General features: G+C 44.1%; 1 protein-coding gene across 2 annotated transcripts in view; it reads right to left on the reverse strand.

Annotated features, from left to right (window-relative positions):
* The window catches only part of ADAMTS17 (ADAM metallopeptidase with thrombospondin type 1 motif 17), a 178,116-nt gene that overhangs the window by 18,735 nt on the left and 136,992 nt on the right, over positions 1-22,389 (reverse strand). For both annotated transcript variants that reach the window (XM_070762584.1, XM_070762585.1), the window contains 3 exons: positions 18,572-18,729; positions 12,262-12,421; positions 10,141-10,276 (listed from right to left, as the gene is read on the reverse strand). In XM_070762584.1, coding sequence (XP_070618685.1) covers positions 10,141-10,276; positions 12,262-12,421; positions 18,572-18,729 — 454 coding nt within the window. The remainder of the gene's footprint in view (positions 1-10,140; positions 10,277-12,261; positions 12,422-18,571; positions 18,730-22,389) is intronic.

A 22,389-nucleotide genomic window follows, 5' to 3' on the forward strand; every position in this document is an offset into this window, starting at 1 on the left:
GCTGTAAGCCGCCCCGAGTCTACGGAGGGGGGCGGCATACAAATCTAAATAATAATAATAATAATAATAATAATAATAATAATAATAACCAGAATTTATCATTCTGGGAACTGGAAACCAAAACATACAAGGAAAGGTTGCAGGAACTGGACATGGATAGTCTAGTGAAGAGGAGGTCCAGGGGGGACATGAAAGCAGTCTACAAATACTTGAGGGGCTGCCACAGAGAGGAGGGAGTCACACTGTTTTCCAAAGCACCAGAAGGCCAGACAAGGAGCAATGGATGGAAGCTGACCAAGGAGAGATTCAATCTAGAAATAAGGAAGAACTTTCTGATGGTGAGAGCGATCAACCGGTGGAACGGCCTGCCAGTGGAGGTTATGAACGCTCCAACATTGAAAACCCTCAAGAAGAGAGTGGACTGTCATAGGTCAGGGATGGTGTAGGGCAGTGATGGCGAACCTTTTTTCCCTCGGGTGCCGAAAAAGGGCATGTGTGGGCTATCGCACATGCGCAAGTGCCCACACCCATAATTCAATGTCTGTGGAGGGTGAAAACAGCTTTCCCCACCCCGTGGAGGCCCTTTGGAGGCTGGAAATGGTCTGTTTCCCAACTTCTGGTGGGCACAGTAGGCTTGTGTTTCACCCTCTCCAGGCTCCAAAGGTTTCCCTGGAACCGGGAGAGGGTAAAAACGCCCACCCCATCCCCCCCAGAGGCTCTCTGGAAGCCAAAAATGCCCTTCCAGAGCCTCTGTGTGTGCCAAAAATCAGCTGGCCGGCACATACATGCGTACTGGAGCTGAGCTAGGGCAAAAGCTTGCATGCCAGCAGATATGGCTCTGCGTGCCACCTGTGGAACCCGTGCCATAGGTTCGCCATCACTGGTGTAAGGTCTCCTGCACCAGCAGGAAGTTGGACTAGAAGACCCACATGTCCCTTCCAACCCAACTGTAAAATAAAATAATTTTTTTTTTAAAAAAAACTCAAACTCAGAATAATAGAATTGAGGGGAGGGACCTTTGAAATCTTCTAGTCCTATAATGGTGAACCTATGCCACATGTGCCACAGGTAGTACACAGAGCCATAAGGGAGAGCATGCGAGACTTTTCCTGTGTCTATTATTCTATAATTCTGAGTTTTGGCCCCGGAGGCAAAAAAAAAATATCCCCCAACAGACAATTGGGAAGTTCTGGAAAACGCACTTCCGGTTTGCTCATTTGTTTTCCAAGGCACCAGAACTGGGCATGGATAGCCTAGAGAAAAGGAGGGCCAGAGAGGACATGATAGCAGTCTACAGGTATACGAGGGGTTGCCACAGAGAGGAGGGGATCACTTTATTCTCCAGGGCACCGGAGGGACGGACGAGGAACAACAGCTGGAAGCTGACCAAGGAGAGATTCGACCTGGAAATAAGGAAGAACTTCCTGATGGTCAAAACGATCAACCTACCAGCGGACATTGTGAACTCCAATACTCTGGACATTTTAAAGAGGAAATTGGACTGCCATTTGGCTGGGATGCTATAGGGTTCCTGCTTAGGCAGGGGATTGGACTTGACCCGCATGGTCCCTTCCAACTCTAACAATCAATCAATCAATCAATCAAAAATAGATAGATAGATAGATAGATAGATAGATAGATAGATAGACAGACAGACAGACAGACAGACAGACAGACAGACAGACAGACAGACAGACAGACAGATAGAAGGCCAGGTAGGGAACAACAGATGGAAGCTGACCAAGGAGAGATTCAACCTGTAAATGAGGAGGAATTTTCTGATGGCGAGAGCGATCAACCAGTGGAACGGCTTGCTTGCAGAGGTTGTGAGTGCTCCAACACTTGAGACTTTCAAGGGGAGGTTGGATGGCCATTTGCCCGAAATGGGGCTCCTGCTTGAGTGGGGGGTTGGACTAGATCAGTGATTTTCAACCTCTTTTGAGCTGCGGCACATTTTTTACATATACAAAATCATGGGGCACATTGAGTGAGGTGGGGGGCTAAAAAAAGTTTGGACAAAAAAAATTATCTCTCTCTCTTCCTCCCTTTTGCTCTATTTCTCTCCCTATTTCTCTCTCTTCCTTCCTTCCCCTCTCTGTCCATCCCTCTTTCTTTCTTTCTCTCTTCCTTCCTTCCTCTCTTTTTTGCTCTCTTTCTATCTCTCCCTCCTTTCCAGCCTCTCTTTCTCTCTCTCTTTCTTTCTTTCTCTCTCTTTCTCTCTCTCTTGCTTTCTTTCTCTCTCTCTCTTTCTTTCTCTTTCTCTCTTTCTCTCTCTTGCTGAGCTTTGCGGCACACCTGACCATGTCTAGCGGCACACTAATGTGCCACGGCACACTGGTTGAAAAACACTGGACTAGATAACCTACAAGTTCCCTTCCAACTCTAGTAATGTAATATAATCTAATCTACACGACAGCCCCTCAAATGGAAGACTGCCATCACGTCATCCTTAGTCTTTTTCTTCCTTGGATTAGATGCACCCAGTTCCTGCAGTGAGTTGGGTTCTTCAAGATTCTTCCATTTTAAGGGTCCTAGGGCTACATTTACACCAGACAATCTTTTGGAGCATTGCCTTTTAGAGTGGAATTTTATCTTAATACAACCTTAAAAAGAAGAAGTTGAAATTTGCCCAGCCGGGTTTCAGATATGGCATCAGCCTCGACCCCAGGGAAGGGGGGGAGGAGTGGCTATTATAGCCAGGGAGAGCCTTGTCCTGCATAGACTCATTGCTCCAGAGATTGCGGGTTGCGAGTCCCTCCTTGTGAAGTTTGACTTAGGGGTTCAGGTGGGCCTGTTTCTCACGTACCTGCCTCCCAGCTGCATGTCACAGGCCCTGCCTGTGCTACTCGAGGAGGTAGCCGGGTTGGCGGTGGAGTTCCCCAGACTTATTGTCTTGGGGGACTTCAATCTGCCGTCACTCGGCGAAACCTCTGGACTGGCACAGGAGTTCATGGCCACCATGACAGCCATGGACCTGACCCAAGTAGTACAGGGTCCAACTCACGAGGGAGGGCACGCACCCGACATGGTATTTCTCTCTGAGCAACTGAGTAATGGTCTGAGACTAAGGGGCTTAGAAGCATTGCCTTTGTCATGGTCGAACCATTTTCTACTGCGGCTTGACTTCCTGGCTCCAATCCTTCCCCGCAGGGAGGCGGAACCGATTAGGTTGTTCCGTCCCAGGCGCCTGATGGATCCAGAAGGTTTTCAGACGGCGCTTGGGGTTATTCCAGATACACTCGTCCACAGCTTGGTAGAGTCTCTGGCTGAGGCCTGGAACAAGGCTGCAGAAGAGGCTCTGGACCGAATTGCGTCGTTGTGACTTCTCCGTGGCGCTAGACCCCGTAGAGCTCCATGGTTCAACGAGGAGCTCCGGGAGTTGAAACGCCAGAAGAGACGTCTAGAGAAGCGATGGAGGAAGAGTAGGTCTGAATCCGATCGAACACTTGTATGAGCTCACATTAAGACTTACAAAGTGGCGCTCAAGGCGGCAAGATGCGCGTATCATGCCGCCTTGATTGCATCAGCGGAATCCCGCCCGGCTGCTCTGTTTAGGGTGACCCGCTCCCTTCTTAGCCAGGGGGGAATTGGGGAGCACTTGCAGAGTAGTGCCGAGGATTTTAACACGTTTTTCGCTGATATAATCGCTCAGATCCGGGCTGACCTCGACTCCAATTAGAAAACAGAGTCGACTGACAACGAGTCAGTCGAGGTGACTGGGGCACGTACTTGTCCACCTGTCTGGGAATAGTTTGATCTGGTGACACCTGATGAAGTGGACAAGGCCATTGGAGCTGTGAGTTCCGCCACCTGTTTACTGGATCCGTGTCCCTCCTGGCTGGTTTCGGCCAGCAGGGAGGTGACACGGAGCTGGGTCCAGGAGATTGTCAACGCTTCCTTGGGGAGGGGGTCCTTCCCGGATGCCTACAAGGAGGCACTTGTGCGCCCCCTCCTCAAGAAGCCTTCCCTGGACCCAGCCGTGCTTAATAACTACCGTCCAGTCTCCAACTCCAGCGGTCCTTGGAAGAAGCCGATTATCTAGGTCCCCAGCAGTCTGGATTCAGGCCCGGCTACAGCACGGAAACTGCTTTGGTCGCGTTGATGGATGATCTCTGCCGGGCCTGGGACAGGGGCTTGTCCTCTGTCCTGGTGCTTCTTGACCTCTCAGCGGCTTTCGATACCATCGACCATGGTATCCTTCTGCGCCGACTGGAGGGGTTGGGAGTGGGAGGCACTGTTCTCCAGTGGTTCTCCTCCTACCTCTCCGGTCGGTCGCAGTCGGTGTTAGTGGGGGGCCAGAGGTCGACCTTGAGGTTACTCCCTTGTGGGGTGCCTCAGGGGTCGGTTCTATCCCCCCTGCTATTTAATATATACATGAAACCGCTGGGTGAGATCATCCAGGGGCATGGGGTGAGGTATCATCAGTATGCGGATGATACCCAGTTATACATCTCCACCCCATGTCCAGTCAACGAAGCAGTGGAAGTGATGTGCCGGTGCCTGGAGGCTGTTGGGGTCTGGATGGGTGTCAACAGACTCAAGCTCAACCCGGATAAGACGGAGTGGCTGTGGGTTCTGCCTCCCAAGGACAATGCCATCTGTCCGTCCATAACCCTGGGGGGGGATTACTGACCCCCTCAGAGAGGGTCTGCAACCTGGGCATCCTCCTCGATCCACAACTCACATTAGAGAAACATCTTTCAGCTGTGGCGAGGGGGGCGTTTGCCCAGGTTTGCCTGGTGCACCAGTTGCGGCCCTATCTGGACCGGGACTCACTGCTCACAGTCACTCATGCCCTCATCACCTCGAGGCTCGACTACTGTAATGCTCTCTACATGGGGCTACCTTTGAAAAGTGTTCGGAAACTTCAGATCGTGCAGAATGCAGCTGCGAGAGCAATCATGGGCTTCCCAAGGCATGCCCATGTTACTCCAACACTCCACAGTCTGCATTGGTTGCCGATCAGTTTCCGGTCACAATTCAAAGTGTTGGTTATGACCTATAAAGCCCTACATGGCAGTGGACCAAAATACCTCCGGAACCGCCTTCTACCACACGAATCCCAGCGGCTGATAAGGTCCCATAGAGTTGGCCTTCTCTGGGTCCCGTCGACCAAACAATGTTGTTTGGCGGGCCCCAGGGGAAGAGCCTTCCCTGTGGCGGCCCCGGCCCTTTGGAATCAACTCCCCCCGGATATTAGAACTGCCCCCACCCTCCTTGTCTTTCGTAAATTACTCAAGACCCATCTATACTGCCAGGCATGGGGGAATTGAAATTTTTTTTCTCCCTTCCCCCTAGGCTTATATAATTTATACATGGTATGTTTGTTGGTATGATCGGTTTCTTAAATTGGGGGTTTTTTAGATTACTTTTTAATATTAGATTTGTTACATTGTTTTTTATTGTTGTTAGCCGCCCCGAGTCTTCGGAGAGGGGCGGCATACAAATCTAAATAAACTAAACTAAACTAAGACAAGCGAAGCAGGCAAACAGCTGCTCACAAGAATAATTGTCCGCTGTTCTTACTGATCAACCTGTAGCATGCAAATTTTGCAGGCACTTACTAAAGTCCTATATTTTTTCATATACATTTCATGACATATGGTATATATAGTAACATACTAAATCAAATGAGGGCTTCAGTCAAGCACACTGTTCTTCCACGCCGTACTTTCTCACAAGCCAGTAAAGATGTAGAATACAGCAGAACAGAAATGTAAGAGACTCTGGACTAATCCAACTCTCTGCTCAAGCAGGATACCTTATACTTTCTGCTGATTAATTGTCAGGAAATTTCTCCTTAGTTCTAAGTTACTTCTCTCCTTGTTCACCTTCCACCCATTGCTTCTTGTTCTACCCTCAGGTGCTTTGGAGAATAGGCTGACTCCATCTTCTTTGTGGCAACCCCTGAGATATTGGAACACTGCTATCATGTCTCCCCTGGTCTTCCTTTTCGTTAAACTAGACATATTCAGTTCCTGCAATCATTCTTCATATGTTTTAGTCTCCAGTCCCCTAATCATCTTTGCAGGTAGATAAAGCAAAGTTGAAATAAGATCATAAACACTGTTGCTGTGTTTGCTTTGCTTAATGACTGAATGGCCAATCCTAATTTTGGTTGCAAAACAAGAAATGACCTGTACTGCAATTTTAGACCTGGATAATCAAAGAAACTATAGCAACTTTGGAAGAACTGATTATCAATGAGTCAAACACATACGTCTCAGATCATAAGGGTAACCCTGATCTCTCTTTCTGGTGAATATCATGTTTAACACCCTAGATTTACTGTGTAACTCTATCACAATGTGTCAGACAGCAGGCTAGAAATTATAGTTCCTGTTCTCCTTTCCTACAACACGTGCAGAAAAAAGGCAGCGTATAATGTGGAAAACAGAAGAACCTATTGTTAGGAATCTTGTAATAATTCCACTTGAACTTGGAAAACAAACTCAGAATTTCTGAAAAGAAGATATATCCCTTTATTTAAACAACAACAACTCTCTATCCATAGTAAAAGAAAATGGTCTCTTTAAGATGTTCTCGGTCAACAAATATGCCAAGCATGCATTTCTAATGTCTGGGTGGGCAAACACCAATGGAAATTTAAATTCTATGGAGATGAAGGGAATGCGCTTCAGAAAATATTTCCATTTGGCAGCGTGTGAAGTGTGAATGTATGCTCAACCTGGAAGGAATCAGAAAATGCTGAGTAGGGTGTGGCCAACTTGAAGCATTGTCTGGCCATTGTCTAGCACATGAATCAACTACAGTTCCATCCTTAGTTGCCTGGCTTCTAAGGTGACCCTAAGCTTCCTCAAAAGACATTTTTAGAGGTCAGTAAGACTGTCTTGCTTGTGGGCATTTGTCCGCTTAGCTTTTAGGGATGGCCCGGTCGTTATTTCATGATGTGGGGGAAAAAAGGGCTTCCATTATGTTGTGATTAGCTCTGGCCCAGCTCCTGCCCCAAGGACTGTGGATGTGGGGGAGACATCCACATGCTGCAGGCCTGTTTTGCCCCCAGTGGAATCTGCTGATGAAGGCTCCTCTGACCAAGAAGACATGAGTGACAGGGAGGAGGAGAGTGTGGCAGACAGCTCTGAAGGAGATCAATTATCTAGCTCCTCCTTGGATTCAGAACAAGAGTTAATGATACAGCCACGCATGCGGAGAGTGATGCATAGGCAGCAACAACTGAGAGATTATTATCAAAGAAAATGAGGCCACCTGTGGTTGGGTGGGGCTGTGGTAATTAGTGAGGATGCTATAAATAGCAGCCTGTGGGTTTTGCCATTGTGGAGGATTATCTGATGGTTGTGTTTCGTGACTGCTTTACTTTGACCTTTTGTGTGCTGATTTTTCCCTGCTTTGAAACTAAACCAGGGCAAAGTGTGTTTCACTTTGTGACAGAAGAAGGACTGTGAATTGCCTCACAGCTGCAAGCTAAGTATCACAGAACTGATAAGGGACTTGTACAAATTACCAGTTTGTTTGGAGATGAGTGCTCTTTGCTATACCAAAAGAGGGCTTAGTTTAAGTGAATTTTCATTATAAAGAACATTGTTTTGAATTTTCAAACGTGTGTGTGTCTGAAATTTGTATCTGTGAATTTTTGGGAGGAGTCTACCAGAGAGCCCGGCAGAACACATTATACCACTTAATACTACTTAGAGCATTTCACAGTGCTTTCTAGCCTTCTCTAAGCGGTTTACAGACAGTAAGCATCTTTCCCCCAACAATCTGGTCCTCATTTTACCCACCTCGGAAGGATGGAAGGCTGAGCCTGGTGAGATTTGAATTGGTGAACTACAGCCAGCAGTGAGTAGATGCAGCTTGTCGTACTGCACTCTAACTACTGCACCACCAAGGCTCATTATGCACAGTTTCTAATGGTTCGATTATGCAGTTTCTAATTGTCCAGTAGTTGGAGAGAAGCAATCAATGTGAAGATTATCTCCTTCACTCTGTTTCCGACCAAATAGCAACTGAATGTCCTAGCAGACGAAAAGTGGATAGAGGAAATCCCCACCCCACCCCAAGATGAAGTCTACTAAGCATAATTATCACCACTTTTACGGTTTGACCAGCTGCTGAATCAAAACTTCTATTGCTAGAAAGTTTAAAAGCAGTTAGAACTCCCGATGCAATGACTCTTATTCTTCGGTGCTACAAACTCTACTGGTCAATTTAACAGATGTAAGAGGCCCCTCGGGTGCAATCCCGAAACATCTGGAGCACCACTTGAACACAGTTCAGCATTGACAAAATCAAGTGCAGTCAATTGCGAAAAGGCAGCTCTGCTTGGAATAGCTTACGCCAAACCCTGGAGGAACATGTGGATGTCTGCCCACGCAACCCTAATAATAATGGAACTCAAAGCATGTCGCTCTCGAATATTTATTTATTTGTTTGTTTGTTTGTTTGTTTATAGAAACATAGAAGTCTGACGGCAGAAAAAGACCTCATGGTCCATCTAGTCTGCCCTTATACTATTTCCCGTATTTTATCTTACAATGGATATATGTTTATCCCAGGCATGTTTACATTCAGTTCCTGTGGATTTACCAACCACGTCTGCTGGAAGTTTGTTCCAAGGATCTACTACTCTTTCAGTAAAATAATATTTTCTCATGTTGCTTTTGATCTTTCCCCCAACTAACTTCAGATTGTGTCCCCTTGTTCTTGTGTTCACTTTCCTATTAAAAAACACTTCCCTCCTGAACCTTATATTAACATATTTAACATATTTAAATGTTTCGATCATGTCCCCCTTTTCCTTCTGTCCTCCAGACTACACAGATTGAGTTCATTAAGTCTTTCCTGATATGTTTTATGCTTAAGACCTTCCACCATTCTTGTAGCCCATCTTTGGACCCGTTCAATTTTGTCAATATCTTTTTGTAGGTGAGGTCTCCAGAACTGAACACAGTACTCCAAATGTGGTCTCACCAGCGCTCTATATAATATCTGTTTATCTGTTTATCTGTTTATCTATCTATCTATCTATCTATCTATCTATCTATCTATCTATCTATCTATCTATCTATCTATCTATCAAATCTATCTATCTATCTATCTATCTATCTATCTATCTATCTATCTATCTATCTATCTATCTATCTATCTATTAAATTTGTATGCCGCCCCCTCTGCAGACTCGGGGCGGCTCACCACAGCAACAGAAAAACAGTGCAAAATACAAATTCAATAATTAGAAAGCTAAAAACCTATAATTTAAAAAACATTCACACAACATACCATACATAAACAGTATAGACCTGGGGAAGATATTTCAATTCCCCCATGCCTGACGACAGAGGTGGGTCTTAAGGAGTTTGCGAAAGGCAAGGAGGGTGGGGGCTGTTCTAATCTCAGGAGGGAGCTGGTTGCAGAGGGTTGGGGCCGCCACAGAGAAGGCTCTTCCCCTGGGACCCGCTAAACAACATTGTTTGGTTGACGGGACCCGGAGAAGGCCAACTCTGTGGGAACTAATCAGTCGCTGGGATTCGTGCAGCAGAAGGCGGTCTCGGAGATATTCTGGTCCGATGCCATGAACGGCTTTATAGGTTAAGACCAACACTTTGAATTGTGACCGGAAATTGATCGGCAACCAATGCAGACTGCGGAGTGTTGGTGTAACATGGGCATACTTTGGGAAGCCCATGATTGCTCTCGCAGCTGCATTTTGCACGATCTGAAGTTTCCGAACACTTTTCAAAGGTAGCCCCATGTAGAGAGCATTACAGTAGTCGAATCTCGAGGTGATGAGGGCATGAGTGACTGTGAGTAGTGAGTCCCGGTCCAGATAGGGCCGCAGCTGGTGCACCAGGCGAGCCTGGGCAAACATCCCCCTCGCCACAGCTGAAAGATGTTTCTCTAATGTGAGCTAATGTGAATAATAGCTACCAAGGGGCACAGGGCTTGTCTGTTGATAAAATGCCTGCCGTGTGTTGCATAGTTGATCTCCAAAATTCCTGCTAGAAGCAAGGTTGGTGATTTTCTCCCAACCTCTCCCACAGGCCTAATGATGTTCATGAAGATACCAACTATAAAATGTTTCTTTTGGGGCACAAAGGTGGCCTTTATCCTTTACCTATTCCAAGGGGAAAGCATTTCTGATTTTTGCAATGAGCTTCTTACCTGGACTGGCAGGGATGGGCATTACACCTTCTGACCTGCGGCTCAGGACGGCTTGCCCGCTGACAAGCACTGTCGTTCACCAACACCATAGTTTTGTTAACAATCTGGGTGCACGACACAATGGTTTTCCTTTCCCCTGAATGAAAAAAAAAAGAGGGGGAGAAGGAAAAGGAGAAGATGGAGGAGATGTAGGAGGAAAAGAAGAGAAAGAAGGAGGAGGAGGGTAGGAGGAGGAGAAGGAGAAGAAGAAGAGGAGGAAGAGGGGGAGGAGGAGGAAGAAGAAGAGGGGGAGAAAAGGAGGAGATGGAGATGGAGACGGAAACAAAGGGGATGGGGAAGAAGGAGGAGGAGGAGGAAGAGGAGGAAGAGGAAGAAGAGGAGGAGAAAAGGAGGAGAAGAGATGGAGATGGAGACGGAAACGAAGGGGATGGGGAAGAAGGAGGAGGAGGAGGAAGAGGAAGAAGAAGAGGAGGAGAAAAGGAGGAGAAGGGAGATGGAAACAAAGGGGATGGGGAAGAAAGAGGAGGAGGAGGAGGAGGGGAGGGAGAAGGGGAAGGAGAAAAAGGAGGAAAGAGTCATTCTGGCAAGGTAGAGCTATTTATTAAAAATATTTATCTACTGTTGTTTGGCAATAGATTTCTGGATTTCAGAAATATTTGTACAGAGGAAAATAGCAGAAACCTACTTGACTGTAAGCAAATTGCCAGTGGGGTTATTTATTTATTTTTTGAATTGCTACTTTGCAAAGTAGCCACTTAGGAACCTGAAGCGAAAACAGATCATATGACATATTCCTTGGCAGGCAAGCCTCGTTTTGTTTCTCCCATAATGTAACAGTTATGCTTTCTACTTAGGTGGAAGGAAGATTTGATTGTCTCCAGCTCATTGCCTCGAATTTCTGATTCCTCTCCAGACCATTTTTGTCTACAATGATGGAAAACGTTTGATCATCAATCTTCCCAGATCGGTCAGTTCAAGAGCTGTAGTTTAGCAGGGAGGGAAAAAGAGTTTGCATTCCAGGTCAAATGCTGAGATTTCCAGTTAAAATGGTCTCAGGTTGCTTGATTAAAGATTTTTTTTTTAAAAAAAACCCAGGCTTTGGAGTCTTCGTCAGATATGATACCCGTATTTTCCCGCTGCGGAGGCCTGAGATAAACTACACCACCCCCCCACCTCGTCTCATTGCCGCAACACCGCGAGCAAACAGATGGAATGGATGGTCCACTTAGTTTGGGGGCAGGGCTTATATTAAGAGGTCCACGTGTAAAAACATGCGAGGGCTTGTTTTCAGGATAGGTCTTATTTTGGGGAAAAGAGTTTAGTTTCAGGAACTGAGTGAGGAGGGATATCAATGCTTGGCTTATCCAGAGGCTCCATCTATCATTCACAAGAGGTCAGTAGGATTGCCTTCGTTGTGGGCATCGCAAATGTGTTTTTTCAAGAGGCGGTTGAATTTTCTGTTTTTTCTTTGAAGACGTTTCACTTCTCATCCAAAAAGCTTCTTCAGCCCTTGGAGCTACCCTATATTACCCTACCCAGCCCTACCCTATCCTACTTTGTGTTTGACAGTGTTGAGGAAATTATTCGTTGCACAGAGTGATGGCACTTAGGAAAAAACTGCTCTTATGTGCTAGTATATATTTTTATTCTAGTATACATTATATTACGTGTGTGTATATGTGCGTGTAACATATTTTTGCTGAATTTGAAAATGAAGGGTGACTAGTATAGATCTATTTTCGCCTTGTTATGGTTTTATCAGCTAGCCATATTCTCACTGGGATTTGAACCTGCAGCCTTATAGTATACATTATATATATTGTGTATATAATATATATATTATACACTAATGTAATATAACATAATATAATATATGTAATATAATATAATATATATAATATATATAATATAATATAATATAATATAATATAATATAATACAATACAATACAATACAATACAATATAATACAATATAATATAATATATAAACTTGCATACATTTTCATTCCCAGCATTTTAGGACTCATTTGGCTGCAGTTTATAAATAGTGGAATTCATCTTAACAATTCCAGCTAGTTGAGTAGGCGTACCAACTCTTTGGAGAAATAAATGAACGTTACCTCCTCCACACTGTACATTGCAATCCTCCCATCCACTGTGAGTCCATATGTACAGCGATTCCTGCTGATGTTCTGGCTCACTTCTATTTTCAGTAGAATAATTCACAGGGATGGTATATTCATAGTGTATCCCATAGTTCTGGTCATGGAATAACAGTACCTGGTTGAAAGAACAAATACATATTTATTTGTTTGTAACCTGTCTTCCTTTTTCTTCCTTTTTTTTTTACAAGTAACTAAAGGAAGTCACCTTCCTCCTTCTTCCCTCCTCCTATTTTACCCACAAGAACTATCCCGTGGGATAGGTTGGGCCAAGAGATAGTGACTGGTTTGTATGTGTATGATGAGACTTGAACTCAAAGTCTCCGGGTTTCTAGCCCAGTGCCCTAACCACTAGACCAAACTGGCCCTCTATTTGGGCAGGGTGATGAAGATGACATTAACATCAAAACACTTGATATGATTGGGGGGGGGGGATTAACATTTCCAAACCATAAATCACAGCAATGCATTTCTGAAACTTTGAAGTAAAAGAAGAAAGCGTCTACAATTTGGCAATGTGAGTATTTTAGGGAGAACAAAACGTTTCACAAAAACCTGAACATACCTATCTCTCTTTCCAGACTAAGGCAACACACCCATCCACCAAGGTTTCTTTCACTGTGAGCTCAGTTGCTTGGATATGTTTTGTTTTTATATTTTTCTAAAGACTGATTGTACTGTAACTCGAAATAGTACTGTAACACTCCTAAAAACCAAACAGCAGCATGTAATCAGGGAAACACAAGCCAAATTCTTTGATTATGCAGCTGGGAATGCTAAAATAGCATATTTTGAAGTTAATAACTCCCCAACCTTGTTCTCGTTCCATAGCCCATCAGTTGGGAGGGGCGCTAATTGACCCTTTGCAAAGAAGAATCATTAATCAACTTCTAGATCAGTTTTCCAAACTTGGTGTGCTCCAGATGTGCTGGGTTTGCAATTCCCATTTTTTCCTAGTTGATATGGTTAAGACTGAGCAACTGAACTTCACTGCACAACCAGAGTACCAATTTGGAAAAACAATTTTGGTTTGAAGCTGTTATTTTCTTAGCCTTTGAGACATTTTTGAGAATTTAGGGTTTAATGAGCTGTGTAAGGTTGTCTCGTGGTCTTCTTTTTTCTTTTATAGTATATCCTGCTCTGGATGCTAATTTATAAACAATCAAATTGGTCACCGCGACGTAAAAAAGATGTTGAGATTCTAGAAAGAGTGCAGGGAAGAGCAACAAAGATGATTAGGGGACTGGATGCTAAAACATACAAAGAACGGTTGCTGGAACTGGGCTTGTCTACTTTGGATTGGAGCAGGCAGGGCGCAGAGTCCTTCTACCCTGCTAAATGGCACAGGTGCAATTAAGAATTGAGGAGCCATTCAACAGACTGAAATGACTATAGAAGTGCATGAGCCACTCCGAGTCCTGGGAGAAGGGCAGCATACAAGTCTAATAAATAATAAATAATAAATAATAAATAATAAATAATAAATAATAAATAATAAATAATAAATAATAAATAATAAATAATAAATAATAAATAATAAATAATAAATAATAAATAATAAATAATAAATAATAAATAATAAATAATAAATAATAAATAATAAATAATAAATAATAAATAATAAATAATAAATAATAAATAATAAATAATAAATAATAAATAATAAATAATAAATAATAAATAATAAATAATAAATAATAAATAATAAATAATAAATAATAAAAATAATTTATTGGATTTGTATGCCGCCCCTCTCCATAGACTCAGGGCGGCTAACAACAACAATAAAAACAGCATGTGACAATCCAATAATAAAACAACTAAAAACCCTTATTATAAAACCAAACATACAGACAAACATACCATGCATAACTTGTAATGGCCTAGGGGGAAGGAATATCTCAACTCCCCAATGCCTGGCGGTATAAATGAGTCTTGAGTAGTTTACGAAAGACAGGGAGGGTGGGGGCAATTCTAATCTCCGGGGGGAGTTGGTTCCAGAGGGCCGGGGCCGCCACAGAGAAGGCTCTTTCCCTGGGGCCCGCCAAACGACATTGTTTAGTCGACGGGACCCGGAGAATGATCTATAATGATCTAATACGAAGTACGGAACTTTTCCAATTCATCTAAGCCATCTGTAACTGCTTTCTCCTCTCCGAACGAGACAAATCAAGTGCTGGCTTTGATGGAAAAGATCTCGCACTGCAACTGGGAACCGTGACACCCCCTCTTAGCCTTTGAGTGACGTTTTGAGGATGCACTTCAAAGAGCGGATGAGGTCAGACCGAAGAAGCCAATTAGAGCCAGGACAAAAACAAAAATTTGATTTAATGAAACATGAATTTCAGTCAAGCTAGTAAGATCGTTCCCCATATGTTCATTTAATTTCCTTCTGTTGTATTTAATTTGGGAACAATTTCTGTGAACACGGGGACAATTTCTGTGAAAATACAATATGCATTTTCTATGAATATGTCCCCTTTAGGACCAGCCATCTGACTGTTTGCAGGATGGCTACTAATAGGCCAGATATTGAGTCTACAGAATTAGAATAGAATAGGATAGGATAGGAATAGAATAGGAATAGAATAGAATAGAATAGACAGAGTTAGAAGGGACCTTGGGGGTCTTCTAGTCCAACACTCTGCTTAAGCAGGAAACCCTACACCCATGAAGACGAACCTATGGGATGCGTGCCACTCGCATCTGCTGGCATGGGAGCCATTGCCATAGATTAGCTCCAGTGCGCATGTGCACACTGGGGCAGCTGATTTTCGGCTGGCCGTGCCGCCCTCCCCTCAACTCTCAACGCAAGAGAGAGACCAGTCTACTGAATTACTTGAGAAGACCTGAGGGATGTATAGAAAAGTAACCCCCCATTAAAAGAGGACGTTTCCAGTTTGGCTTGACCTGGTTAAAACACTTGAAATCTGGTTCCCAGCCACCACTCGGTCTCTCTTCTCTTTGCTGTGCATCAGATTCCAGCCAGCTGTTCCAGCCCATGATGTCAAGAGACCAGGGGTTGACAACTATACACTCCAAGTTTGATCCAGGTCCAGGTTGGACCCCTATAGCATGCAAATGGATCAGTGCTTAAATGCCTTTCCCAAAGGCAGAGGTTCAGTTTGAAGGCCTGTGTTTGTGAACGCCTGTGGCGAATTCTGCTTCTGCGTCCCCTTTCTTTCTTATGAAAGCAGGAACTTTTTTGGCCTTTATATATTTTTTTAAAAAAATGTGTTCTGCTGGCTTGCATGAAAAGAGACAAATATCTTTTGCAAGACAGAGTGGGGGTGGGCGAGAGAAAAGCCGACACATCTGTGGCTGCAGAAGGAGCTTTATTAGTCTGTGCCGGGAGCCAGGGATCAGGCAACCAGACAAACGGAGCTGTAGCTTGAGAGCTTTTTGCAAGATCCAAGAAGCTCCAGCACCAGCCAGCCAGCTCAAGACACCAGGCCCCACCCTGCCCTCATTTCACCAAACGAGATGCGAATAACTGCGCTGGACGGCTTGAAAAGGAGGCTGCCTTCCTTGGACGCCCCGGTTGCCAAGCGGAGGTCTGAAACATACCTCACTGTAGACTCATTTCTCCAAGAAACATACTTTACAGTAATGCATTTCAGGCAAGTTCCATTAAAAAAGGGAGAGAAAAAAATAACATAAACTTCTTAAGCCTCTCAATCTGGAAACGAGACTGCAAAAACGAACGGATCATCTGAAAGTAATTTTGTGCAACGGTTCCACGGTGCAACTCCTTGCCTACGCTTTCTCGTTCTTCCTCGTTGGCTTCTGACAAAGAGGTCATCCTACCTTCATCGAGGTGATGATGTTTTAAGGCTCTCAGAGAATTGATTCTACAAGCACCAGGCACGGGGGAAATGTGCGGGGGAAATGTGCGGAAGCTCCTCTGAAAAGCAAGCTGCTTAAATCTGATCTCCCTTTCCAATGCACACCTGCAGCCCGAAACATGTCCTCACCTGCCCTTCTTATTCCTTAAGAATTCAAGTGAAGACCCTGCTGAGCAGGAGTGGGTTTCACTTACCTTTGCAACTGATTCAGGAACTGCTAGTTCGACAGAACCGAAGCGAATCCCCCCAACATTTCTCCCTTAGACTCTCCACGATTGACCTCTCCAGGTTCCTAAGAGGCCAGTAAGGGGCGTACGTACATAAGTGCACTGGTGTGCCTTTCGTCCCCTGTCCAATTGTCTTTCCTTTCTCTCACTTATCATATATATTTTCTTTCTTTCATATATCCTCTCCTCTAAGTTCACTTTTACCCTTATATATATTACTACATGTCTATTTTTCTTCCTATGTATTCGTGTATTGGACAAATGAATAAATATATAAATAAATAAACCCACCACTCAGAGGTGGGCTGCTGAGGTGGAATGGTGATGTGTGATCCGCACGCGATTTTACTACCTGCCCAGTTGCAGTAGCATAATTGTGCTGGACTCCACTAGCACTCAGAGCCATGGGGGCGAGCACACATCACCGTTCTACCTTAGCAGCCCACCTCTGCCACCACTGCTGCTGCAACGTGTTCCTGAAACAATCACAACAGCCTGGACTTTCCAAAGGGGTTTTATGCCACCCTTCCAAGGTGCCCTGGAATTCTGTGAAAGAAAACTTAAAACCACATCTGGGAAGCACCTGGATTGGTTTATGTAATGTTTTCTCTGTTGGTTATTACTGTTATTATTTTGAAAGCTGTTTCTCGGCCAAGTTTTCAAAAGAGCAAACAATAAATTTTGCACAGTGACAAGACATCACATCACAAAAAGCCCTTTTAATGAAAACCCTAGCTCTGGATGCGATCCTAAATGTTATATATTTATATCTCATGCATTCTAATGAGCTCAGGATGGTTCACTTGGGGACTGGCCCAGTTTAATTGCAGCCTGCAATCTAGACTGGGAACACAGCCTATGACCAACAGAGAGGGCTTTACACATAGTAAAATATAAATTAAATAGACGGAGGATTATTGAAGAGCGAGCCAGCCTAAAATTAAGGAGAAATGTCCTGTTATTGAGAACAATAAACCAGTGGAATGCCTTGCCTCCAGAAGTCGTGGGTGCTCAAGGTTTGCAAAAAGAGGCTGGACAGCCATTTGTCTGAAATAGTATAGAGCAGGGGTAGGCAAAGTTGGCTCTTCTATGACAGGGAGATTGTGATCCCACAGTATAGAGCGCTGGTGAGACCACATTGGGAATCCTGTGTTCATTTCTGGAGACCTCACCTACAAAAAGATATTGATAAAATTGAACGGGTCCAAAGATGGGCTACAAAAATGGTGGAAGGTCTTAAGCATAAAACGTATCAGGAAAGACTTCATGAACTCCATCTGTAGTGTCTGGAGGACAGAAGGAAAAGGGGGGGACATGATCGAAACATTTAAATATGTTAAAGAGTTAAATAAGGTTCAGGAGGGAAGTGTTTTTAATAGGAAAGTGAACACAAGAACAAGGGGGCACAATCTGAAGTTAGTTGGGGGAAAGATCAGAAGCAACGTGAGAAAATATTATTTGACTGAAAGAGGAGTAGATGCTTGGAACAAACTTCCAGAAGACGTGGTTGGTAAATCCACAGTAGCTGAACATGCCTGGGATAAACAAGCATGTATATCCATCCTAAGATAAAATACAGGAAATAATATAAGGGCAGACTAGATGGACCAGGAGGTCTTTTTCTGCCGTCAATCTTCTATGTTTCTATGTGGATTTCAAGTCCCAGAATTCCTGAGCTAGAATTCTGGGAGTTGAAGTCCACAAGTCATAGAAGAGCCAACTTTGCCTACTGCTGGTATAGGGCCGTGACGGTGAACCTATGCCACAGCTGGTAAACAGAGCCCTCTCTGCAGGCACACAAGCTGTCACCCAGCTCAGCTCCACCATACAGGTGGACGTGTACCTCCTGCCAGCCAGCTGATTTTTGAAATGCACAGGTTAGTGGGGCATATGTGGCAGACGTGTGCGTATGCACGGAGTCACATGCACATGCTTGGGAAGGAGGTTGGATTAGAAGACCTCTAAGATCCCTTCCAAGTCTGTTATTTTGTCACCTGTCACTTATTTGGTAAGGACTTGGCTAACCAGGAAACAGAGACCAGGATCCTCCTGCTTCCATCACTTTACTTGGAGACATTTTCCATCTCTTTGGCATTAAACTGGTAAATCGTTTTTGTTGAGTAGGGAAAGAAAATAAGTCAGAACGCTAAGACTCAGCTCTCCCCAAGAATACAACAAACAGTTAAGGCAATTTACCAGAAGATGAAGTGGTATTTTGGTTGGTCCTTTGGCAGACATCTTCTCCCACAGACCTCGTCGTACGTAACGAATGGTTGTCCCCGCTATCTGAAACTCGCCGGGAAGTTCGATTTTCCAGTCGCTATTAATGGATTTCTTACTGGAATCTTTCAACGCTGCAAAGAATCAGATAGGCAGAGTGGTTTCAGTAGAGTTCTCCTTACTCTTCCAGGCCACACATTCAAGCGAGTCTCCTCAGCAAATGGTCCACCCGTCCATCCATCCATCCATCCATCCATCCATCCATCCATCCATCCAGCCAGCCAGCCAGCCAGCCAGCCAGCCAGCCAGCCAGCCAGCCAGCCAGCCAGCCAGCCATCTTTCTATGCGGTTCCTGTGTATTTGGTTGGAGCTTCCAAAATTCTAAAGGAAGTTCATGGGAATTTATGGATGGATGGATGGGTGGGTGGATGCATGTATGTATATATCTCCGGGACCGTCTTCTGCCGCACGAATCCCGGCGACCAGTTAGGTCCCACAGAGTTGGCCTTCTCCGGGTCCCGTCGACTAAACAATGTCGTTTGGCGGGACCCAGGGGAAGAGCCTTCTCTGTGGCGGCCCCGACCCTCTGGAACCAACCCCCCTGGATATCAGAGTTGCCCCCACCCTCCTTGCCTTTCGTAAGCTTCTTAAAACCCACCTCTGTCGTCAGGCATGGGGGAATTGAGATATTCCCTTCCCCCTAGGCTTATAAAATTTATGCAAGGTATGTCTGTATGTATGATTGGTTCATTAAATTGGGGTTTATAAAATTACTTTTAATATTAGATTTGTTTACATTGTCTTTATACTGTTGTTAGCCGCCCCGAGTCTGCGGAGAGGGGCGGCATACAAATCTAATAAGTAAGTAAGTAAGTAAGTAAGTAAGTAAGTAAGTAAGTAAGTAAGTAAGTAAGTATGCATGTATGCATTAGATTTCTATGCCGCCCATCTCCGGAGACTCCGGGTGGCTCACAACATACCCCGTTTCCCCAAAAATAAGACAGCGTCTTACATTAATTAATTCCCAAAGATTTGCTAGGTCTTATTTTCAGGGGATGTCTTATTTTTTTTTCAATGAAGAAGAATTCACATTTATTGCTGAACAACAAAAAAAGAACATTTATTATATACTGCACAGTAGTTGTCATCACAAACCAGCATAACCAGACAAACTATGAATCCTATCAAGAATTTCTCACTACTACCGTACCATTATTTCAATGTACAACAATTATACTTTCTTCAAATATATGTTATACAGTGTTCCCTCGATTTTCGCGGGTTCGAACTTCGCGAATAGCCTATAACACGGTTTTTAAAAAAATATTAATTAAAAAGCACTTCGTGGTTTTTTTTCTATACCGCGGTTTTTCCCGCCCGATCATGTCATACGTCATCGCCAAACTAATAATTTTTGCAGATAAATAATAATAATAAAAATTATTGTTAATAAATAATTATGTTTATAAATATCAGGATCACTAAGTGTCTTATTCAATGGTGAGTACCAGTAATAATGGTGAGTAAATGGTTGTTAAGGGAATGGGAAATGGTAATTTAGGGGTTTAAAGTGTTATGGGATGGCTTGTGATACTGTCCATAGCCAAAAATGGTGTATTTACTTCCGCATCTCTACTTCGCAGAAATTCGACTTTCGCGGGCGGTCTCGGAACGCATCCCCCGCGAAAATCGAGGGAACACTGTATATGTTCTGTTCGGGAATGCTGTGAAACGAAACATCTTCTACGTCTTACTTTCGGGGGGTGACTTATTTTCGGGGAAACAGGGTATAAATACAAAGCATCAGAGAAATCTAATATTAAAACATATTAAAAACTGCAATGCTAAAAAACATATAATTTTAATTCTAAAACCCCAATATATTTAAAACCATTCATCCACATTCATCCTAACATTCAATCATAGGCCAGGGGGAGATGTTAAAATTTCAATGGCCCCATGCCTGCCGGCAGAGATGTGTTTTTAAGGCCTTACGAAAGACTGGGAGGGTGGGGGCAGTACGAATCTCCAGGGGGAGTTGATTCCAAAGGTCTGGAGCCGCCACAGAGAAGGCTCTTCCCCTAGGCCCTGCCAAACAGCATTGCCTAGTTGGCAGGATCTTGAGAAGGACGACTCTGTGGGACCTGACCGGCCGCTAGGATGCATGAGGCAGATGATGGTCCCGTAGGTAATCTGGTCATTGCTAGTCTTCAAGCCGCCTTTCTCCATATTTAACTTTAGTCAAGACTCAATTTCTTCCCACCCACCCTGCTCCGAATAGGAATCAACCCTCTCAGCCTGTTCTCCACTCTTTCTCTCAACTCACATTCTTTCCAGCTCTGGATACCTCCGAAGTTTAAGGCATTTCCTGTCCAAAATAATTTGCAAAAAATAAAAAATCCATCAAACCAGGCAGCGTGGGATGAAAGTAAGTGGAAAGGAACTCGCTCAAGCATCAATTCAACACGAAGCAGCCAGGTTCATTTCCAGAGCGTGTTGGTCCAATCCAGAACAAACAAACAACAAAAAAATAACGCATACTTCATCTAAACTTTATGTAATTTTCTCCAGCCATCACTCCAAGGTTAAACCCAGCAGCGTTTGCACAAAGCTCAGATCTTATTAAAGTTACAGTGGCAGGAAATTGTCCTTTTGAGTTTGCAATTTTTCTCCTTTTCGGGTTGGATTCGTGCCCCCATTTTGCTGCAAGACTCTGACAAAGCAAATATGCCCATGTTACACCAACACTCCGCAGTCTGCATTGGTTGCCGATCAGTTTCCGGTCACAATTCAAAGTGTTGGTTATGACCTATAAAGCCCTTCATGACACCGGACCAGATTATCTCAGGGACCGCCTTCTGCTGCACGAATTCCAGCAACCAGTTAGGTCCCACAGAGTGGGTCTTCTCCGGGTCCCGTCAACTAAACAATGTCGTTTGGCGGGACCCAGGGGAAGAGCCTTCTCTGTGGCGGCCCCGGCCCTCTGGAATCAACTCCCCCCAAAGATTAGAATTGCCCCCACCCTCCTTGCCATACAAATCCAATTAAATCTTAATTTTTTTATAGCTATAGGTAGCCCTCTGCTTACAACCACAATTGAGGTCAAAATTTGTTGCTAAGCAAGGCAGTTGTTAAGTGAGTTTTGCTCCATTTTGCAAACTTCTTTGCCACAGTTAATGTCTGTGGAGATTCTTAGTGATCCAGGTTCAGGGTTGTCCCAAAGGCACTTTTTCAATTGGACAACTTTCTGGTTTTTCTTGGAATATGTTTCACTTCTCAGCCAAGAAGTTTCTTCAGCTTTAACTGGATGGTGGGGGAATGGATGGATTTACTGTATTTTCTGGCTGAAAATTAGGGTATGTCTTATACGCTAAATGGGGCTTTTTCAAAGCTTTTTTTTCCAGCCCTAATGAGATGCTAATGATCTTCCCAATTCTTCCCCGCTTGCAGGCTTTTTCATTGTTACTCTCTCCAAATAATGTTTTCTGCAGCCCTAAGTCTTTGCAGGCTTTTTTCCACATTGCTACTTGCTCCAAATACGTTATTTTCCAGCCCTAATGAGGTGCTAACAATCTTCTAAGCTCTTCCCAGCTTGCAGGCTTTTTCATTGTTACTCTCTTCGAATAATGTTTTTTCCAGCCCTAAGTCTTTGAAGGGTTTTTTCCCCATTGCTGCTTGCTCCAAATAAGGTTTTTTTCCAGCCCTAATGAGGTGCTAACAATCTTCCCAGCTTGAAGGCTTTTTCATAGTTACTCTCGCCAAAGAATGTTTTTTCCAGCCCTAAGTCTTTGAAG

Source organism: Erythrolamprus reginae, chromosome 10, assembly GCF_031021105.1.
Source record: "Erythrolamprus reginae isolate rEryReg1 chromosome 10, rEryReg1.hap1, whole genome shotgun sequence".
Classification (NCBI taxonomy): Eukaryota; Metazoa; Chordata; class Lepidosauria; order Squamata; family Dipsadidae; genus Erythrolamprus; species Erythrolamprus reginae.